The sequence below is a fragment of the Arachis ipaensis genome, chromosome B05, assembly GCF_000816755.2.
Source record: "Arachis ipaensis cultivar K30076 chromosome B05, Araip1.1, whole genome shotgun sequence".
NCBI classification, from domain to species: domain Eukaryota; kingdom Viridiplantae; phylum Streptophyta; class Magnoliopsida; order Fabales; family Fabaceae; genus Arachis; species Arachis ipaensis.
The window spans coordinates 125,538,705-125,551,358 of NC_029789.2; the positions used below are offsets into that span (position 1 = coordinate 125,538,705).

At 39.6% G+C, this 12,654-nt stretch overlaps 2 protein-coding genes across 2 annotated transcripts; both read left to right on the plus strand.

The window, feature by feature from the left end:
* LOC107641046 lies at window positions 2,435–3,472 on the plus strand. Its single transcript, XM_016344555.1, has one exon. The coding sequence runs from the start codon at window positions 2,435–2,437 to the stop codon at window positions 3,470–3,472; it is 1,038 nt and encodes a 345-aa protein (XP_016200041.1).
* On the plus strand, window positions 4,195–5,696 carry LOC107641047. Its single transcript, XM_016344556.1, has 2 exons — window positions 4,195–4,704; window positions 4,812–5,696. The coding sequence occupies exons 1-2, from the start codon at window positions 4,195–4,197 to the stop codon at window positions 5,694–5,696; spliced, it is 1,395 nt and encodes a 464-aa protein (XP_016200042.1).

Sequence of the window (12,654 nt, forward strand, 5' to 3'; positions counted from 1 at the left end):
GGAGGGGGGCTTGGTTTTTTTAGGATTTTTTAACCTTACCGGTTCGGTTCGGATTTTCACTGTCAGAATCGAAAATCGAACCAAACCGCAATAAAAACAGCAAATTTTTTTTTCGGTTTATTCAGTTTTTGATTTTTTTTTTTGTTTGGTCCGGATCGGTTTTGAACACCCCTAGTCACCACATATCGGGATTTAAATACTCAAAAAATTTTGGTGCATACACGGCTTCAAGATCTAGAGCACGCATAAATGATGGCACACCAAAAGCATGTTAGGTAGCACTTGCACTTACTGCATTTTGCATGACGGCATCCATTTCTTCGTCAACATCTTCCTCGGGTTCATCAATGACTTCGTAATTGGCTTCAAACTCCTCTTCGCTATTGCTATTATTTTCATCACAGCTCAATTCCCTCCTTTCATACTGATTTGACCTGTATTCAACCTTAGTCGCAACCGTTTTCTCAAACTCAACAAATAATTCTATCACCGGCTAATGAGCTCGAGTATGATAATGAATCTGAAACATCTGTTGCATACTTGTTTCATCAATAATGGGCATGGTTTGAAACTATATCATCCCGCAAAATATTAACACAGGGTTCCTGTATTATATATTGCTCACCATTTTTGAAATATTTCTTTCGATGCTCTCACAAAGACCGCTTTGTAGCGCCGCAGACATCATAGTGCATTGAATAACAAAAGAAAATACCTTCTTGTACATATGGTAAAACCTCACTATTACGATACATTCACAAGTTTACACTACCTTTCATTGTTTGTCACTTTCACCTAAAGAACCTCCAAAACTAAGACTTTGATAAAGAACACATAACAAAGGGGAGAAATTTAGGCTTCATGAATGTATCACACTTCTCATTATGTGAAAACTATTAGAATACTTTATTTATAGATGAGTTTATTATATAAAATTATATTTTCGCATTCTACAAAAAATAAGTGTAAAGAAAAAGTGACCAATAAAAATTTTTTTCTAATCTACATAAAAAAATACAAAAAAATTAAATAAATTATTTTCTTTAATTTTCGCAACTTGCGAAAATTTAGATGGGCCAATAAGGAGTTTTTTCTATTGCAACAAATAACACGTGTGATACATTCATAATTTTTGCAACCTAATTTCATACATACATATATATATATATATATATATATATATATATGCCTCGGTTATATTAGAGAGATAAAAAAATCAGCAAGAATTTGTCTTAATTTGGTTTTATTAGTTATTATAATTGATGTGTACCCCACAAACTCAGAGATAAGATCAGAGTTGAGACTGACCATAAAGTTCAAAAACGAACAACCATATCTGAAGTAACCACTTGACTAAAACTGTGCACAAGTCAAACACTATCCACTAGCCGTTACCAATAGCAACGGAACTCACTATCCAAGCCACTATTATCGGAACAAGCAAGGCACTTCGTTCACCTATAAAACTGAACCCAATAGCTCAGGAAAAACAGGTCACAAAACTCACTCTAATTCATTATTCTCTTCTCATATAGTTCTCATACTTACTTGAGCGTCGGAGTGCTTTTTGCACGTGCTCCCGCCACCGTGTTTCATCGCGCCGAGGTTATTCCTGAAGGCTATCTTTCGGACGACATATAGCTCCTCCAACAGATAAGCGACCTCGCTGGGAGAGATATACCTCGGCTAGACCCGAACGGAACATTTGGCGCCCACCGAGGGGCCCAAAGCAGTTAATCTAACCCCACTATTCTTTATATATCGCACTTTATTTTTTCTCTTTTACACAGGTTTCTCCAGCCTATTAAACATGGCCGACAACGGAGTTCACCAGCTCACTCAAGCCGAACTTTTGGCTCAGATGGCCGAACTACAAGCAGAAGTCAAACGACTTGCTGAACTGTCCGCCCAGAACAGCGCCAGTAAGCATGACGAAAAGGGCCCGACCAAAGGCAATACAGACCTACTAAGTGTCAACCCACCAAAAGAGAAGCTTACCTTGGACAATCCTTTATCGGAAGAAATCACCAACTACCAGATGCCAAAGAACTTTACGCTACCTTCTTCACTTGAGCCATATAAGGGGATTGGTGACCCCCGGGCTCATATTAAGAAATTTCAATCTATGATATTTTTCAATGGCCCTAACAATTCCTTTGAAGAACTGGCGAAATCCTTCATAGACTACTTCGCTGCAGCTCGGATATACGTACACGGATCCGATTACCTCGGCACCATACGCCAAGGTCCCCAAGAAAGCCTGAAAGAATACCTTACCAGATTTGCAGAAGCAACAATGGAAATATCCGATCTGGATCCTGCCGTCCACCTGCATGCCCTCAAGGCCGGCCTCTGACCCGGAAAATTCAGAGAGACGATCGCAGTCACCAAGCCGAAGACATTAGAGGAATTCCAAGAAAAAGCAGCTGGACAAATGGAGATTGAAGAACTCCGTGAAGCCAACAAAACAGAAAGAAAACCTCAAAGAGAGGAAGACAGGATGCCAAGGACGGTGAACAACAAAGAGCTCGGCAAACCATTCAAGCCCACCCCAAAATTCGACAACTACACCAGATTCAACACAAGAAGGGAGAAGATAATCAAAGAAATACTCAACGCTAAAATCATAAAACCACCAGCAAGGGCTGGGAGCTATCAAGACCAAAGATTTGTTGATAAAAGCAAGCACTGTGCCTTCCACCAGAAGTACGGGCACACAACTGATGAATGCGTCATAGCCAAAGATCTATTGGAAAGATTAGCTCGGCAAGGACTCCTAAATAAGTACATCGAAGGAAGGAAACATAAAGACGGCGACAGAGACAAAGAAGAGCGCCAACAAACCTCGGGAAACAAGGAAGCCAATAAGTGGACAAACAACACCCCACCTAAAGGGGTTATAAACTGCATATCCGGAGGATTCGCCGGGGGAGGCGAAACAACTTCGGCAAGAAAACGCAGCTACCGCGCAATGCTGGCAATCGAAGCAACAACACCACACAACAAGAAGGACGTACCCGATCTAGAAATCACTTTCAACCAGGAGGAAATACGCTCGGCCGCACCACACTCAAACGACCCAGTGGTAATTTCCATTCAAACAGGCGAGCTATTGGTAAAAAAGGTCCTTCTGGACCCAGATAGTAATGCCGATGTTCTTTTTTATACTACTTTTCTAAAAATGAAAATATCTGAAAGACTCATACAATCCTCATTCGGAGAATTGGTTGGATTCTCTGGAGAAAGAGTGCCTATCAAGGGTTACATATGGTTAAAAATGATGATGGAGAACCACCCATTGTCGCGCACTATTGACATACAATATCTTATAGTTGATTTCCCTAGTCCTTATAATATTATCCTCGGAAGACCCACCCTGAACATGTTCAGGGCAGTAGTTTCAACTTTTCATCTATGTGTCAAATTCCAGGCACAGGACGGAAAGATAGCAACACTACATTCAGATTGCTAACAAGCTCGGCAATGCTACAATGCAAGTCTCAAGAAATCGGCTCCAGAAAAAGAATTCCAAAAAGAGGTCAAAGCAATTCACAACACAAATGAGGTACTGTCCCTAGCGGAACTGGACCCTCGAGTGGACACTCAAGAAAGGCCTCAACCCGCAAACGAGCTCCAGAAAGTCCTACTAACATCAAATCCAGGGCAAGTCACATACATCGGTCAAGCACTATAGGGAAAAGAAAGATCGGAGCTCATAGAGGTACTGCAAGACAACGCCGACTTATTTGCCTGGACCCCAGCAGACATGCCAGGCATAGACCCAAACATTATTTGCCATAAGCTCGCCACTGACAAAACAAGCCATCCTATAGCTCAAAAGAAGAGGAATCTTGGGGCAGAAAAATCAAAGACAGCCCTAGAAGAAACAAGAAAGCTCCTTCAAGCTAACTTCATCAAAGAAATCAGATTCACCACATGGCTCTCAAACATGGTAATGGTAAGAAAAAATTTAGGTAAATGGCGCATGTGCGTCGACTTTACAGATTTAAATAAGGCATGTCCTAAAGATGCTTACCCTTTACCCTACATTGATAAACTCGTAGACAGTGCATCGGGTTTCAAAAGTTTGAGCTTCATGGATGCATACTTTTGCTACAACCAGATCCCCATGCATCCAGAAGACCAAAGCAAGACAGCATTCATAATGAGCATGGAAATTTTTGTTATAGAGTAATGCCATTTGGTTTAAAGAATGCAGGTGCAACTTACCAACGTCTGATGGACAAGGTGTTCCGACATCAAATAGGTCGGAACATGGAAATCTACGTGGACGATATGGTCGCCAAGACCACACAAGAAAAGTCACACTGCGACGATCTCAGGGAAATATTTGAACAGATCCGAGCATACAACATGAGACTCAACCCAGAGAAATGTACCTTCGGAGTACAAGGAGGTAAATTCCTTATATTCATGCTGACCTCACGAGGAATTGAAGCTAACCCTAAGAAATGTGAGGTAATACTTAACATGGTGAGCCCTAAAACAATAAAAGAGGTACAACAATTAGCAGGAAAGGTAGCGGCATTATCTCGGTTCTTACCAGTAGCGTCAAGCCGATCATATCATTTCTTCCAAACAATATCAAAGAATAAGAAGTTTCAATGGACAGAAGAGTGCGAGAAAGCGTTCACCAAGCTCAAAACCATTCTATCATCACCACCCGTGCTGCAAAGACCTGAAGTCGGTAAACCTTTATATTTATATTTATCTGTTTCTAATCATTCTATAAGCTCGGCTCTAGTCATTGAGACAGGAAAACTATAACAACCAGTATACTTCGTTAGTAGAGTCATGCAATCAACGGAGCAAAGGTATCCAAGGATAGAACAGCTAGCTTTAACACTTGTAATAACAGCAAGAAGACTCAGGTACTACTTCCAAAGCCACACGATAATAATAAGGACAAACCAGCCATTGAGACAAATACTGACAAAACCAGAGTTGGCTGGGCGTCTGAACAAATGGTCCATCGAGCTCTCGGAATTCGATATCCAATATCAACCAAGGTCGGCCTTGAAAGCACAGATCCTAGCAGACTTTATTTCGGAACTAACCCCGAACGGCTCAATAAACACTGGGAGTTACACGTTGATGGGGCATCCAGCCGAGAGGGAAGCGGAGCTGGGATAATCCTGAAAGAGGGAGACAAAGTGGTGGCCGAGCAATCTCTCCAGTTTCACTTCCCAGCAAGCAACAATCAGGCCGAATATGAGGCACTCATAGCAGGACTCAAGCTCGCCCTAAGCCTCCAAGTACAAAGCCTGACAGCACATTGTGATTCCCTCTTGGTGGTACAACAAATCCGAGGAGAATTCCAGGTAAAAGATCCCTTGCTTGAGCGATACTGGCTCATAGCAAAGGATCTCATTTCAAAATTTAGCACATTCATTATTCCGCATGTACATAGAGAAAAGAATGTCAGAGCAGACGTATTATCTAAACTTGCATCCACTAGGGCAGACACACAAGCATCGGCATTATCACAACTCACACTTAAGAAACCAAGCATTGAAACATTATCTATAACAAGTATTAACCACCTCCGCGACTGGAGAACACCCTTCCTTGAGTACATCAATACAGGTACTGTGCCCAGAGACGAGCTCAATCCGCAACACTTCAGACGAAAAGCAAGCCTCTACACAAACATAGCAGGTGACCTATATAGGTGAGGTTTCTCACAACCATTACTAAAATGCCTAAATAGAGATGAGGCAAAAGAGGTGATGCACGAAATTCACAAGGGCGTATGTGGGAACCACATCGGGGGACGAGCTCTCGCAGCCAAGATCGTCCGAACAGGATATTATTGGCCGACCATGAAAAGGGATTGCATAACGAAGGTCAAAACATGTGACAAAAGCCAAAAGCATGCCGCCATCTCTACGAAGCCTGCCGAGGTATTACACAGCATGGAGGTAAGCTGGCCTTTCCACAGATGGGGTCTCGATATTCTCGGCCCATTCCCAATAGCTCCAGGACAGGTAAAATTTCTCCTAGTATCAATAGACTATTTCTCAAAATGGATAGAAGCATAGTCATTAGCAAGAATAACAGCCAAAAAGGTACGATCTTTCATTTGGAAAAACATCATATGTCGATTCGGAATACCAAAGGAAATAATATCAAACAATGGTAGGCAATTTACAGATAACAAGCTCGGCTCATTTCTAAAAAATTTTAATATTCAACACCATTTTGGCTCGGTCGAACACCCACAAACCAATGGGCAAGCCGAAGCTGCTAACCGAGTTATACTGCAGGCAATAAAGAAAAAGCTTGATAATGCAAAAGGAGAATGGGCGGAGCTAATACCAGAAGTATTGTGGAGTTACAACACCATAATACAAACAACAACGGGCGAAACACCCTTCAAGCAAGTCTATGGGTCGGAAGCATTAATCCTGGTAGAGGTCGGAGTCCCCACACTAAGAACCGACCTATACAACGAACAACATAACATAAACGCAAGAAATGCCGAGCTTGACCTCACAGAAGAGGACCGGGAAATCGCCTCCATTAAAAAAGTGGTGCCAAGGACATTTGAGGAGGGTGAATTAGTCCTCAGATGAACAGAAGAAGCCAGACGACCTCCATCACATGGAAAGCTCGCCGCAAACTGGGAGGGCCCATTCCGAGTATCCAGAGTGCTCGGAATGGGGGCTTACCAACTACAAACATTACAAGGCAATCCAATTTCAGAGAATTGGAACATCTCTTCACTAAAGTTGTATAGATCATAAAATTGTACATTTTGTGAATGAAGGTACTCTTTTTCCCCCTAGAGGTTTTTTTCCCAAAATGGATTTTACCTAAGGAGGGTTTTAACGAGGCCGGACGCCCAAATCAAACAAATGCAACCGATTATTTGTTCACCTATCTTACACTACTATTTAATGCACCATTCTATCAAAATAACTATATCATCAAGGTAACCTAACCACGGTCAACGCATACTTTAAGTCAAAACAAGAACCAAGTATTCACAAAAACATCAAACCGACCATAGCTCGGCCAGAAAAAACAAAATAAGTTATCATTACAAACAAAACATGTCCAATACATAAATAAAAACAACTCAAGGAGGAGGGGCGTTCTCATCATGGTCCTCCACAGTGCCATCCACCACCAATTTCCTATCAATGACGACCTTTGTCACGTCCATCCGAGCACAATCAAGTTCAGGTGCCAAAGCAGCAATCTGACTAACAGCTCGATCAAAACCAGAAGCAAACATTTCCATTCCCAATTCCTCCAGTTCATGAACTCGGGAGGTCAGCTGCCCTTTAGCCAAATCACTATCCTTAATCTCATACTGAAGAAATCGGATTTGGTCTCTGAGATGAGTAATCTCGTCTTCGGACGACTTCATCTTAGTAACCCTTCCCACATCAGTCTACTGTTCAGCTCCAACTAATTCAGTAGTACGGCCAAAACACATAAGGCGTGAGGCAACGATCTGCAAATCACAAAGGATATCAACAAAGAGAAAATAAAAGCAAAAAAGAAAGATGACAATAACATAGAAACCGACCTGAATGAATTTTCCCAAGCCCTCCATACCAATGCGGCGAGTCATGAGCATATCACCAAGATATTGGGAAACCCTGTCTGATAGCTCGACAATGGGAAATTGATCGCTCCACAAAGAGTGAGTGTTCATCCCAGGTATGAACCCATGAAGTCGCCTCTGACGATCAAACACAGACCTACCACCACCAGCCATATCCTCTTCACCCTTAGAAATAACTTCGAGGGACTGATCAGTTTCCACCCTTTTCCTCTTGAACGATGAGGTAGACTGAGCAGCGGACTGAGCAGCTTCCCCACCGGCCTCCTTCACAATCCCAGAGACACCAGCATCCTTTTCTTTTTTCTTCTTCAAAAAGGATTGAAATCGGGAAGGATCAAGTAAAGGAGCTCGCCCACCTGTGCAGAGAAAAGTAGTCAAATAAATAAAGCAAATAAACAACAAAAAAGACAACAGCTATCGTTACCTATATAGGACCTCAGACCCTCATTGTCACCAGCGTCATGCAAACATAGGAGTTCAGGAATAGACAAACACACCCCATCAGCAAAACATTCTATCAAAAACTCTAGCACACACTTCTCCTCCATACTACGCTCAGTAGCCTCAAGAATCTGACAGGGCTCCGAACACCAATATAGCGGAAACCTCTCTATAAGCTCGTCATCAAGATAGAAAGGGTAATCGGCCTCCTTCGATCAGACTTTTACAAACAAGGATTTAAATATTTTAAAGGAAGATTTATAAAGCAAGAACAAATAACGAATAGGGTAACTACTCAAACATACCCACTGTCCCCTCCTAACCCCCTTAGACTGAAACAGTGAGAAAAATAAAGGAAGGGAACAAGGAAACGACAAGAATTCCATCAGACACTCGAAAGCACGAAGAAACGCCCAAGAATTTGGATGTAGCTGAGACGGTGCACAATTCAATTAGGTTAGTACGTCACATTCAAAGGAAGAAAAGGGAAATTTAACACCTAACTCCAACAGACAAGGCGTGTACATATAAAAATACTCTCAATCCCCTCTCCTCTCAAATACCCTATCATCATTCAAACAGTGGAGCAACTCAACACCTATACCAAAACCCTCTCTTACGAAAGCCAAACCCTCGAGCTTATGCAGCAATGAAGAATCAACAAACGAAGACGATCGAGTCTTCACATCGTCATGAACCAAATGATATGGGTTATCTTTCTTCTCCTCAACAGCCGTTTTCTTATCTTTCTCTCTCGCCATAACAAAAACAAAAATAAACAGTGAATGAAGAAAGAACTAACTTTTGGAAGTCATACTCGAAGATATGAATGACAGAAGACGAAGAAACAGAGCATCAGTTCCAAAACTACAAACCAAATACTATTACCAGGCCCACTAACTTAGTGGAAAAATCAAAACATAACTGTTACAAACCTCGAAAAACCAAACACAGGGGAAGCGCATTAATCGCAGCGCGCCAAGCAAGATAGAAAATCCCTTGACTCCCCCTTGACCTCCAAAAGCATGGGCCCAACAAACAAAGCCCAACTTAAGCAAAAAATCAACAAAAACACCAAACGTAGAAAGCTTTCCTGCCCCCTAAAACACAGAGACAGACAAGCTTGGGGGCTGTGATGTGTACCTCACAAACTCGGAGATAAGATCAGAGCTGAGACCAACCATAAAGTTCAGAAACGAACAAACCATATCTGAAGTAACCACTTGACCAAAACTGTGCACAAGTCAAACAGTATCCACTAGCCGTTACCAACAGCAACGGAACTCACTATCCAAGCCACTATTATCGGAACAAGCAAGGCACTTCGTTCACCTATAAAACCGAACCCAATAGCCTAGGAAAAACAGGTCACAAAACTCACTCTAATTCATTATTCTCTTCTCATATAGTTCTCATACTTACTTGAGCGTCAGAGTGCTTTTTGCAGGTGCTCCCGCCGCCGTGTTTCATCACGCCGAGGTTATTCCTGAAGGCTATCTTCCGGATGACGTATAGCTCCTCCAACAGATAAGCGACCTCGCTGGGAGAGATATACCTCGGCTAGACCCGAACGGAACAATAATAATTTATAAATACTAAATAAGATAAATTTTGGCCATTTTTAGCTTATTTATTTTGGTTACCAAACATTTTCATATATACATTATACTTATCAAGCCAATTTACATGCATTACACCAAAATTTTATCCATATACTAATTTTACTTGTTGGTTAAACTACATCCGTTTCACAAATGCATTCATTCTCATTTATTTACTTTTTAATCCGAGATAGGTTATGTCATTGATAAATGATAATAAAAGAAGGAGTAAAGTGACAATTAAGTCCTTGAGAATTTTACGTTCGGACAATTTAGCTGCTGAAAAAAATAATAAATAGATCCCACAGAAAATAAAATGTGGACACGTTACATCCTTCCGCCAGTTCATGTGACAAAACGGAACAGAATTACTTTGCTGTCCCGTAACGTGAACTGACGTGTCCGTTATTGCCACATATGTAATAAGACAACGTCGTTTTTTAGTTTTCCTTTATTTATATTTGTTTCACTTTGCCCTTAACCTTCAGTTACCCACTGTTATTACCTATTAACCCTGAGGAGAAGCTGGAGTTAAAGAGTGTTGGCTCTACAGTAACAAAAGTGGTGATCCTTCTTCAATGTACCAGCAAGGAATAAGACGCCGTCAAGGGAACCGGTGTTAGCGGGGACATCCTCAAGTCGAGTAAAAAATGGTGATGCTTTTATCAATTAGTGTAACCCTTTGTCAATTACTTTCATGGTGGTCCCGTTGGTTGGAACAAATTGTTTAATCTTCTGCAAAGAATGGTAGTCCCATATTTTTTAACTTGTTTGCATGACACATTTTATCACATTTAGAAATATTTATGCATTTGTTGAAACTAATGATTAGCAGAAAGGCTAGTATCACTTTTTGTCATAATAAAAAAAAGACATATATGTTCCTGATTCTTTAGTTAACTGTTGTCCCAATTTATTTGAATGATAATTCTATTTGTACTAAACAGATGGAGGAATTTGTTATTCCTGTGTTCCACCATGGGAGAAAATTTGTGAGGAACAAACAGGGAGAGTACAGTTATCAGGATGGGTTAGTTGAGAGATTTCCAGAGATGGATTTGGACCTTATGAACTTCTTTGACTTGAAGGAATTGTTCAAGAGTCTGGGATACGATGATTACAAAGCAATGATATGGTTTGATCTGAATGCTGCTAATTTTGAAGCCGATTTGCATCCTATTTTTGGAGATTTAGATATCAATGCTTTAAGGGAGCACAAAATGCAGAATAAGGAGTGTGAGGAGTTCTATATATATTTTGAGCATAATATTCTTGGTAGTGAAGATGCTATAGCGTGTGATGAAACTGGTGATCTTTCTATTTCTGATGATGACAGTGATGATGATGGTTACGAGAGCGCTGAAGATGAGCTGTACAAGCTTCCACTGGCTGGTGTTGATGAATCAGACACTGATATTGAAGAGGAGCCTGCAAGAGTGATAAAAAAGAAAAAGGTTGCGGACAGTAACCGTTCTCCAACTGAAAAGAAAGTGACTTCTCCAAAAGGAATGAAAGTTACTAACGAAGAGACTCATGTAACTAGCAATTCCCCTAAACCTTGAAAGAAGAAGGAGTATAAGAAGGTGAGAAGGAGTTCAAGACTGCAACAACAAACCAGAAAACACATGGAGAACTCCAACTCAAGTCAGATCCCAATTGAAATTGGAGATGATGGGGATGAAGACCATCATGAACATCATGAACATGCACAAGATGCTGAAGAGGCTGGGGATGACTCTTTTGTTGGATCTTTTTTGGGGGAAACGCGTGCTCACAAGGAGTCAGATGATGAGAAAGCCTTTAACTATGAATCAGAAGACTTGCACACTCCTGTTGAAAGCAATGCAGAGAATGATGTTCATAGGACTGATTTTGATTACTTCTCGGAGGGTGCTGAATTTGGAGAAGTGAAGCTAGAAATTGGTACTAAAGGACTGGACAATAGCTCAGAGTAGAGAATTACAGTGGCTAAAAAATGACAAGTTGAGGTCAAGAGCCAAGTGTGTTGAGAAAAATTGTCCCTTCTTAATTTTCTCATGAAATTCAAGTGAAGATTGTTTTTAAATCAAGACTTTTTTTTTTTCATGAACATACATGCAATCGGGACTTTAAAAAGCAATTAGGCAGATGTGAGATGGTTTATTGAGAAATTTAAGAAGTGATTACGAATATAGCCAAAGCTCACACAAAAGAAAGTATTGGAACACATAAAACAGGATTATAACATATAAATTCACTACAAAAGCATGCAAAGGGCACTTAAGAAGGCAAGAAAGTTAGTAATTGGCAAGGAAGGTGAACATCAAATTCATTAACACCAACATCCATCATATATCATACAATGATTCAAAAATAGTTATTCATTATCGCATTCATAATAATACAATTATAAATACTACTACATTCATGCTTCAACTATCTAAGTTGATTCACTCAAAACCTTTGCTCCACACATTCACAATTATTGCAACTAAGAAACCAGCCATAAAATACACAACATTCCTTAATCTACTATCAGTAATTGAGAGATTCTATGGTGCTTATCAAGAAAATCAACATAATATGTTGTCCTTATGTGTCAATTGTTGATTGAAGGCTATTTTTTTAAATGAAAAAGAGAAAAGAAAGATTAAATTAAAGTAATATAATAAAAAATTTATTATAATAATAAAAATTTTGAGAATTTTTTTAAATAAATTAATTAAATATTTTATTTCAGTAATTGAGATGGTGCTTATCAAGAAAATCAACATAATATGTTGTCCTTATGTGTCAATTGTTGATTGAAGGCTATTTTTTTAAATGAAAAATGAAAAAGAAAGATTAAATTAAAGTAATATAATAAAAAATTTATTATAATAATAAAAATTTTGAGAATTTTTTTAAATAAATTAATTAAATATTTTATTTATCAAAATATATTATTATAAGAATATTTATTAATTAATGTAATATTATTTATTTCATTTATATTATAAAAAAATAAATAAAATAATATAAAAAATATTTAAACAG

Excerpts from the sequence above, each read along its gene's own strand:
- LOC107641046 (XM_016344555.1), top strand. The coding sequence starts at position 2,435 with ATGGAGATTGAAGAACTCCGTGAAGCCAACAAAACAGAAAGAAAACCT.
- LOC107641047 (XM_016344556.1), top strand. The coding sequence starts at position 4,195 with ATGCCATTTGGTTTAAAGAATGCAGGTGCAACTTACCAACGTCTGATG. Across the intron at positions 4,705-4,811 it reads CCGTGCTGCAAAGACCTGAA|AGTCATGCAATCAACGGAGC; the intron begins GTCGGTAAACCT and ends CTTCGTTAGTAG.